General features: G+C 40.9%; 1 protein-coding gene across 11 annotated transcripts in view; it reads left to right on the plus strand.

Moving 5' to 3' along the window:
- The window catches only part of TTLL5 (tubulin tyrosine ligase-like family, member 5), a 317321-nt gene that overhangs the window by 148506 nt on the left and 158259 nt on the right, over positions 1 to 10556 (plus strand). For all 11 annotated transcript variants that reach the window (XM_010844355.1, XM_010844354.1, XM_010844353.1 and 8 more), the window contains one exon: positions 6365 to 6519. In XM_010844355.1, the coding sequence (XP_010842657.1) occupies positions 6365 to 6519 (155 nt within the window). The remainder of the gene's footprint in view (positions 1 to 6364; positions 6520 to 10556) is intronic.

Raw genomic sequence — 10556 nt, forward strand, 5'->3', positions numbered from 1 at the left:
CTTCTCATTGCAGTGGTTTCTCTTTGTGTGGAGCACAGGCTCTAGGGCATGCGGGCTTCAGTAGTTGAGGCACATGGGCTCTGTGCTCCGAGGCATATGGGATCTTCTGGATCAGGGATCAAACCCGGCTCCTCCATTGGCAGGCGGATTCTTTATCATTGAGCCACCAGGGAAGCCCTTGTCTTGATTTATTTTTCATGACCACCATTTTTCATGGCAGCATGATAAGCTAGATTTGAAGTTCCCTGAAGCTTGTTCCAAACTGTTTCATCCACTTTTGCATCCTCGGCATACTTGACATTATGCATGTTCATGTTTGAGCGTCCAAATGACAATGAGACATAGTAAAGCCGCAAAGTTCTTGATAGAATTGTTTTCTCTCCTCCTTCCCTTTGGTTGTTTTGTATGTTGTTCCCCACTCCATTAGGGCATTTCTGCTGGTTTTTGGATGATCCCCTGAGCTGTATGGAGGACTAGATTTGAAAGGTTCCTCTTCCCTGTTCTTTCCTTTCCCACCATGCCCTGTAGCAAGTGCTTCTCAAGCTTAAAGATGCACGTGAATTATCTGTGGCTCTTGTCAAATACAGATTTCTGTTCACTGGGGCTGAGATTGGGCTGAGTCTGCATTTTTAACAAACTCCTGGATAATGCAAATGCCAGTCCACAGACATAATAGTAAGTTCAGGTTGAAAGTTGTAAGGCAGTGGGAATAACTCAGTGGTTAAAACTGCAAAATCAGGAGATTTTGTATCAGGGAAAACAGGAATTGAAACTAGGGGCTTATAGATAACAATTATTTGTTCTTGAGCAAATTATTTTACCTCTTAATCTCAGTTTCCCCATCTATAAATGAGGGCAATAATTGTACCTAACAGATGTGTCTTGAAGATTGAGTTAATTGTCTAGAACAATGCCTGGCAAAAACAAAATACTGATTAAAGTTAGCCATCATTAGCGCTAATCCAACTTTGTTGTTATTACTGTTATTGTAAAGGAACCTGAAAGATTTCGTATTTGCTTAAAAACTAACTATGGCAAAACATTTTAGAGATCCACACATAGACTTGTAAAGTTCTTATAAGCGACATAAAGATGTTGATATCCTTTATCAATAAGACATGTTCTTTAACTATCCTGTCTTCCAGACCCCATGCAACTCGTGGCATAAATTCGTGAGTTGACCAGCCTAGGTTTAGTAGCATAGTCTCTGATTATTAGCCCAGAGAAGCCAGCTGGCCCAATGGCGACTATGCTGTGCAAAGTCACTTCAGTTGTGTCCGATTCTGTGCGACCCCATGGACTATAGCCTGCCAGGCTCCTCTGTCCATGGGATTCTCCAGGCCAGAATACTGGAGTGGGTTGCCAGACCACCTCTACCTTAATCGCCTGATCCTCCTCTCTCAAATGATGAACCTCTGTTTTGTGACTGGTGCTGTGTCTTTATGTGCTGTGAGCCTTGTCATTAAAAAAAAAAATTCTTTAGTAGTGACATGTTACCCATTTGTTGCAAATCAGGTGTAATTAAATGCCATTTTCCACTTTCTCTTCATTTTATCAAAGCTGGTTTTGTTATGTTAGCTGGAGAAATGTAGATGGACAGGGAAGCAAAGGGAGCCTGTGACAGGAATAGTCATCATCATTCTGTCCCTTTAAGGAAGAAACTGCCAGGTGTGAACTCTAATTGGCTTATAGAGTTTCTTAAGACCTGCCCTGCCCTTTGGTCAGCCCTATCCTTAGTCAAGACAAGGTGTAGCAAGGGCCACCAGAGTTGATGGCGTGGGTCTGTTTTAGTTCAAGGAATTCTTCTGCCTATTCTAGAAAAAACCGAGAAGCTAAAAGAAAGAACTAGAGACATTCAAAACTCATTTAATCTGGAGATACTTTGCTTAGACTGAACTTAGGCAGGCATAAGTCTGTACTCATAGGATTCAGCCAGATCTGGTCAAGGCTCTAGAGCTGTGCTGTCTGATAAGATGGCCACGGCCTTCATGTGGCTTTCAAAATTTAAGTTAAATACAGTTTACAATCCAGTTCCTCAGTCACACTGGTCATATTTCAAGTGCACAATGATCATCTGTGGCCGGTGACTGCTGTATTGAACTGTGCAGTTTATAGAACATGTCCATCACAATGTGTTCTATTGGATAGTCCTGTTCTAGAACAAGGGTTGAAAATAGTTGTCTCCCCTGTCAGTTCTGATTAACTGGAGACAGCTGCCTGGAGGACTGTGTAAAGAAGACTCTGAGGCCATAGCTAAGTGAGCCCCAAATTATTGTATTACTCATTAGCAATGTATGTCCTGGGAAGACGGAGCTGGGTGGTATGGAGGTAACTGTGGCCTTGGACACTGAATGTCTTCTAGACAAAAATCACAGAAGTAAGAGTTGAATATTTAGAGGGGCAAGTTGTTATTATTTAATAGAGATAGACTCCTTTTTTTTTTTTTAAGGGGGAATCCTTTGCATAGAAAGATGAGAACCTTCAAAACTTTTCTTATTCCTTACATACTCTCACATTTAAGCAGTGGTCTTTTTTTGCTATCTTTCTCAAAATAAATTAAGGATGCTTTGCTTTTATGTAGAAGGAAATAATAATGGCTATCAATTCTTGATTTATCCATGAAATGCAGAGTGGATGTTACATGAAAAAATAAAATTCACTACGAGTCCAAAATTAGTTTTATGTTTGTACCATCTCTTACTTTATCTGCCAAGAAACAAAACTGATTGAGGATGGTTTTGTTTGGGGCTTTTTGTTAGTCTGTTTCTCTAATCTGCTGTGGTGAAGGGTGACAAGTGGGAAATAAATTTAAGGAAAAGGAGAAAAAGCTGGAATAGGTATAATCAATTCCTGTATAATCACTATTTTCAGAATTTGAGGTCTGTATCCGATTATATTTTCAAAACTTTCTAGTAATTAAGGACAACTAAGACTGTTTCCCTATTTGTTTCAAAACTGGAAAATGGCTTTTAAAACAAGAGTACCAGTTCTGCAACTGTTATGTGGCCTTGAACCAATGACTTACCATAACTTCTCTGACCCTTAGTTTCTCCATATCTGAGAAGGGAGTACTCAGGGAATTTCCTAACAGTTCAGTGGTTAAGACACCCCTCTCGCACTAACAAGGGGCTGAGTTCAGTGCCTGGTATAGGAACTAAAATCCCAGAAAACCACGTGGAGTGACCAAAAAACAGAGAGAGAGAGAGAGAGAGAAAAGAGTATCACAATATCTATCTCTGTGAGTAATGGAGGGAGATAAAAGCCTCACTTATAAGTACCTGGCACTTCTTCTGCGAGGACTCAGATGTTAAGCCATAGGATTAGGATAAAGTATACCACGTGCATTTGGAAGAGGACTTTCTCTCTTTTCCTCTTGGCCCTGCCATCTAGTCGATGTGTTACCTTTATCTAATTATTTGCCTCTTAAGACTTCAGTTGCCTCTTCTGTAAAATGGGAGTAACAATAGACATTTCTTGAAAGGCTGGCTCAGGGTTAAGTGAAATTGTGCACATCAAGATGATGCAAGGGCATCTCAGCTGGGGGTCCCCAACTCCTGGGCCACAGACCTGTAGCAGTCCATGGCCGTTGGACCGGGGCTGCCCAGCAGGAGTGAGTGGAGGGTGAAGTTTCATCTGTGTGTACAGCCGCTTCCCATGGCTTGCCCTACTGCCTGAGCTCAGCCTTCTTTCGCATCAGCAGCATCAGATTCTCATAGGCATGAATCCTAACCCTAAAGTCAAGGCCGAATATTCTGAGATTGCCACAAAATAGAGTGCACAATAAATGTAATGCGTTTGAATCACCCCCAAAACCCATCCACCCCTCCCCCAGTCCAAGGAAAAATTATCTTCCACGAAACCGGTCCCTGGTGCCCAAAAGGCTGAGGACTGCTGAGCTAAGCCCATAGCACATGGTGAGCATTCAGTAAATGTTAGCGATTATGATGAAAATGATGGCTCAGTCACTAATTTGGGTCTGACTCTTTCAACCCCATGGACTGTAGCCCCCCAGGCTCCTCTATCCATGGAATTTCCCAGGCAAGAATACTGGAAGGGGTTGCCATTTTCTTCTCTATGGATCGTCCTGATCCACGCAGTCTCCTGCGTTGCAGACAGATTCTTTACTGGCTAAGCCACCAGGGAAGCCCACGATGAAGACAATGATGTTTCAGTTAAAGGCAGTCTGGCCAAAAGAGAGAAAATGTACCAAGTCTAATATCTCTTCTCCTTCCCATTCACTCATGTCCAAGCCAGAAAGTTTATACTAACCATGGTAAAGTATGTCCATTTTGTTTATTTTATTGCTGTCCCACTATAAATTATTAATAAGCCTTTTTTATTAGGTTTTTGGCACAACCGACTAAGACAGTAATTGGAGAAGCTGTTAGTTATCAGAAAGACCTTTCTACTTGGTAACGTCTTTGTAAGCTGTAAGCTCATGTCTAATTTGAAAAGCCTAATCTTTAGGGCCAGGGGTCTAATTTGAGAAGCCTAATCTTTAGGGCCAAGGGGGTTAGTGTTGGGGCAAGGGTGAGCTGAGTCCTTCGGGAGCCCGATTGCCTGAGCACCTTTGTTGCCTCTCGGTAGGGTGCAGGAAGAGGGTCAAGGCCCTTCGGGGGCCAGAGGGCACTGCCGTCACCTGCTCGCTGCCTTCCCCCTTTTGTCAGCGTGGGCTTTCTTCTCCCCTGGTAGCGGCAGAAAGGGGCCAAAAATACTTGAGTCTTTGGTGGGAAGACACAGGCCTGGGCAATTGTCGCTTACTGAATTCTATAACTAGGAATGAAGCACTAAAGTGCTAAAAATGACTTATTTTCTTTCAGATTAAAAAAAATCCTATTTGTGTCAAAATTGTTAGCTTCCTGGGACACTTTTCTTGGACTTTAAATCTCCTCACGTCACTCTTCCCTGTGTCTCCCCCTCAGCACCCTGCCTTCAGCCTTGAGTCCCCCACCCCTTTTCAGCACCCTCTGTGCATCTTATTTGAAATGCTTCTCGAAGCCTCCTTTTCTGATTCCACTCTCCCCATCCAGGTTTTAAGCTTATCAGCTCACACCTGTATTTTTCATAATAATGTACATTTTTTTCCTTCTGGATTATAAAAGTAACATATCCCTTTTAGGAATGTGTATCCGCATATGTGTGCATTTAAGGAAATTTGAATCTGCTCTCTGTACAGTTTCATATTGTGATTTCTTTTTTTTAATTCAAGACGTCGGCATGTTCCTAAACCATTAAGTATTCTGCAAAAAATTCTGGTGGATACATAACATTGCCTTATATGTTTACTATTAGCCATTTAAATCTTTCCTTTTTCAATATTAAAAAGGATGCTTGTTCTCAGTTTCTGTTCACAGTATAGTGTAGTGAGGAAGAACAGGGAATTTGGAGTTTCAGACTATGGTCAGATTGTAGTTCTGCCATTTATTCCTGTTTCCTTCTTTGTAAAGTGGGGATTATAATAGTACTTGCAAATAGAATTATGAATGAGATGTATGTAATATACTTGTTTACTCAGAGCTTGGCACATTTTAAGTTCTGCTAAATAGTAACTACTATTATAATACCTCATTAATGATCTGCAGTTGTTTTTTTGCATAGTTCCTATAACTTAGACTATAGCATCAAAGTGTACAAAAATTTTGATACTTTTAATAATATGTTGGCAAATTTACTTGTAGAAAGAGTCTACCAATGAAAGATGTGTACTTACACTACACATCTAATATCACCCTTGGCATTGTTAGGTACTATAGTTTTTATTAGTATATGTCAGTGTAACACATAAAAGTGTTATCTTGTAATTTACATTTCTTTGACAATAGAACTGAATAGTTTTAATTGTTTAATTGGCTAATTATATTCAATTTTTGTAAATCACTTATTGAAGTCAGTGCCCATTTTTCTATTGCCTGGGCAACTTTTTTCTAAATCAGTGACTTTATCTAATTATTATTTATAACTAAACTTTATTGAGCATTTAGAACTTTCGTATGAGGACACAAGGGTCAGAAAGGCTAAGCAGTCTGCCTGATTCTTAGAACCTTGCATGACACAGTAAATACTTGGTAAATACTCACCCTCTTTGTTATTAATCTTTTATTTTACTGCCCCTAGCGTGGTATGGTGCTTTGCATGTAGTAGGTGGAATAAATACTTGTTAACTTATACTGACACTCGGGACCCTCACCTCTGCTCTTGGATGTGCACCGAGGTCACACTTTAACGCGCGCCTTTGTCACAACCACTGTGTCAGCCCAGATGAGCCAGCATCGCCTGAACCTCTACATGATTTCCCCAGTATGTTTTTAATGATGCTTTTCTAAAACTCTATAAAGTCAGTCTGTTTCCCTCACTTCATTTCTAGGTCACAAACCTGAACTTGGCAAGCAGCGTCATAAACAGAAGCAGTGCTTCAACTCCCCCCACACTTCGGCCTGTCATCAGTCCCGCTGGCCCAACATGGTCAATACAGTCAGACCCCCAAGCTCCTGAGAGCCACTCCACCCCTCCTGGAAGCAGGTATGTAAGGGGCGTGGAGCCAGCCTGTGGGTCACACACAGGCAGCCTGTCCTACGCAAGTCATTCCCACTTTGAGTTGCCTGCACAGACACCAGGAAGACGGACACCTCTCTCCATGTGTCCTAATCCTCTGATGCTTTGATATAGGGCCTCGTTTTACTTGTAAGACAGTTTTTGGCCAAATCAAATGAAAAGGAAATTTCTGATACAGTTTAGCAAGTTTACTTCCAGGCTGAAGGAGCAAGACTTTTTACTGTGTTGTTTTTGTTTTGTTCTTAATTGAAGGGTAATTGCTTTACAATGTTATGTTGGTTTGTGCCTATACAACCACACATGAATCAGCCATAAGTATACATATGTCCCTTCCCTCCTGAATCTCCCTCCCACCTCCCACCCCTCTAGGTTGTCACCGAGCGCTGGGTTGAGTTCCCTGTGTTATACAGCAGCTCACTAGCTATGTGTATTACATATGGTAATGTATGTTTCAGTGTTACTCTCAATTCACGCCATCCTCCCTTCCCCTCGCTGTGTCTGCAAGTCTGTTCCCTATGTCTACGTATTTATTCCTGAGCTGCAAATATGTTCATCTGTACCATTTTTCTAAATTTCATATATGCATTAAGATATACTTATTTTTCTCTGACTTGCTTCACTCTGTATAACAGGCTCTAGGTTTCTCCACCTCACTGGAACTGACTCAGATTCATTCCTTTTTATGGTTGAGTGATATTCCACTCATATATGTACCACAACTTCTTTATCCATTTATCTGTCAGTGGAGATCTTGGTTACTTCCATGTCCTAGCTATTGTAATAGTAGTGCAGTGAACTTTGGGGGTGTATGTGTCTTTTTTGAATTATGGTTTTCTCAGGGTATGTGGGCTTCCTAGGTGGTGCTAGTGGTAAAGAATCTACCTGCCAGTGTAGGAGACACAAGAGACATGGGTTTGATCCCTGGGTTGAGAAGATTCCTGGAGCAGAAAGTGGCAACCCACTCCCGTATTCTTGCCTGGAAAATTCCATGGACAGAGGAGCCTGGTGGGATACAGTCCGTGGGGTCACAAAGAGTTGGATGTGACTGAGCACACACACTCAGGTTATGTGCCCAGTAGTGGGATTGCTGGGTCATATAGTAGTTTTATCCTAGTTTTTTAAGAAGTCTGTGTACTGTCCTCCATAGTGGCTGTATCAGTTTTCATCCCCACCAGCTGTGCACGAGGGCTCCCTCTTCTCCACATCCTCTCCAGCACTTTTTGTTTGTAGATTTTTTGATGACGGTGGCCTTTCTGACCAGTGTGAGGCGATGCCTTCTTGTGGTTTTGATTTGCATTTCTCTAATAATGAGCAGTGCTGAGCATTTTTTCATGTGTGTATTAGCCATCTGCTTTGGAGAAACGTCTGTTTAGGTCTTCTGTCCATTGTTTTGATTGGGTTGTTTTTCTGATATTGAGCTGCATGAGCTGCTTGTATATTTTGGACTAATCCTTTGTCAGTTGCTTCATTTGCAGTTATTTTCTCCCATTCTGAAGGTTGTCTTTTCACCTTGTTTTTAGTTTCCTTTGCAAAAGCTTTTAAGTTCAGCAGGTCCCGTTTGTTTTGATTTCCGTTACTCTTAGAGGTGGGTCTCGGAGGATTTTGCTGCAATGTATGTCAAAGAGTGTTCTGCCTATGTGTTCATCCAAGTTTTATAGTTTCTGGTCTTACATTTAGGTTTTTAATCCATTTTGAGTTTATTTTTGTGTGTGGTGGTGGGAAATGTTCTATATTCATTCTTTTATACATAACTGTCCAGTTTTCCCAGCACCACTTATTGAAGAGACTGTCCTTTTTCCATTGCATATTCTTGCCTCCTTTGTCAAAAATAGGGTGCCCATAGGTGTGTGGGTTTATCTCTGGGCTTTCATCTTGTTCCATTGATCTATATAATTTGTTTTTGTGCCAGTACCATACTGCCTTGATGACTGTAATTTTGTAGTATAGTCTGAAGTCAAGAAGGTTGATTTCTCTAGCTCCATTTTTCTTAACAAGATTGCTTTGGCTATTCGGGTTCTTAGAAATTGTGAAATATTTTGTTCTAGTTCTGTGAAAAATGCTATTGGCAATTTGATAGGGATTGCATTGAATCTGTAGATTGCTTGGGTAGTAGAGTCATTTTCATAATTTTGATTCTTTGAATCCAAGAACATGCTATATCTCTTTGTCTGTTTGTGTCATCTTTGATTTCTTTCATGAGTGTCTTATAGTTTTCTGTATACAGGTCCTTTATCTCTTTAGGTAGGTTTATTCCTAGGTATTTTATTCTTTTGGTTGCAATGGTGAATGGGATTGAGTCCTTAATTTCTCTTTCTGATCTTTTGTTGTTAGTGTATAGGAATACAGAGGATTTCTGTATGTTGATTTTGTATCATGTGACTTTACTAAATTCATTGATTAGCTCTAGTAATTTTCTGATAGGATCTTTACTATCTTTCTATGTATAGTAGCATATTATCTGCAGGCAATGAGTGTTTTACTTCTTTTTTTCCAATCTGGATTCATTTTATTTCTTTTTCTTCAGTGACTGCCATGGCTAGGACTTCCAAAACTGTTGAATAATAGTGGTGAGACTGGGCACCCTTGTCTTGTTCCTGATCTTGGAGGATGTGCTTTCAGTTTTTTTACCATTGAGGATAATGTTTGCTGTGGATTTGTCATATATGGCCTTTATTATGTTGAGGTAGGTTCCTTCTATGCCAGTTTTCTGAAGAGTTTTTATTATAAAAGGGTGTTGAATTTTGTCCAGAGCTTTTTCTGCATCTGTTGAGATTATCATATGATTTTTATCTTTTAATTGGTTAATATGGTGATCACATTGATTGATTTGCATATATTGAAGAATCTTTGCATCTTTGGGATAAACCCCACTTGATCATGGTGTATGATGCTTTCAATGTGTTGTTGGATTCTCTTTGCTAGAATTTTGTAGGACTTTTGCATTTATGTTCATCAGTGATACTGGCCTATAATTTTCTTTTTTTGTGATGTCCCCTTGTCAGATTTTGGTATCAGGGTGATGGTGGCCTCCTAGAGTGAGTGTTCCTCACTGTGCAGTTTTCTGGAAGAGTTTGAGAAGGTTAGACATTAGCTGTTCTCTAAACGTTTGACTGGCTTCCCAAGTGGTGCTTGTGGTAAAGAACCTGCCTGCCAATGCAGGAAACATAAGAGATGCGGTTTGATCTCTGGGTTGGGAAGATCCCCTGGAGAAGGGAATGGCAACCCACTCCAGTATTCTTGCCTGGAGAATCACCATTGACAGAGGAGCCTGTGGGCTACAGTCCATAGGGTCGCAAAAAGTCAGACACAACTAAAGCAACTGAGCATGCAATCATTTGATAGAATTCACCTGTGAAGCCATCTGGCACTGGAATTTTGTTTTTTGGGAGATTTTTGATCACAGTTTTGATTTCAGTGTTTCTGATTGATCTGTTCATAATTTCTATTTTTTCCTGGTTCAGCCTTGGAAGGTTGAACTTTTCCAAGAATTTGTCCATTTCTTGTAGGTTGTCCGTTTTATTGGCATATCAGTTCAGTTCAGTTGGTCAGTCATGTCCGACTCTTTCTGACCCCATGGACTGCAGCATGCCAGGCTTCCCTGTCCATCACCAACTCCCAGAGCCTACTCAAACTCATGTCCATAGCATCGGTGATGCCATCCAAACATCTTATCCTCTTCCTCTGTCATGCCCTTCTCCTCCCATCTTCAATCTTTCCCAGCATCAGGGTCTTTTCAAATGAGTCAGGTCTTCACCTCAGGTGGCCAAAGTATTGGAGTTTCAGCTTTAGCATCAGTCCTTCCAATGAACACTCAGGACTGATCTCCTTTAGGATGGACTGGTTGGATTTCCTTGCAGTCCAAGGGACTCTCAAGAGTCTTCTCCAACACCACAGTTCAAAAGCATCAATTCTTTGGCGCTCAGCTTTCTTCACAGTCCAACTCTCACATTCATACATGACTACTGGAAAAACCATAGCTTTGACTAGACAGACCTTTGTTGGCA

This window comes from Bison bison, unplaced genomic scaffold (assembly GCF_000754665.1).
Source record: "Bison bison bison isolate TAMUID 2011002044 unplaced genomic scaffold, Bison_UMD1.0 scf7180017864201, whole genome shotgun sequence".
Classification (NCBI taxonomy): Eukaryota; Metazoa; Chordata; class Mammalia; order Artiodactyla; family Bovidae; genus Bison; species Bison bison.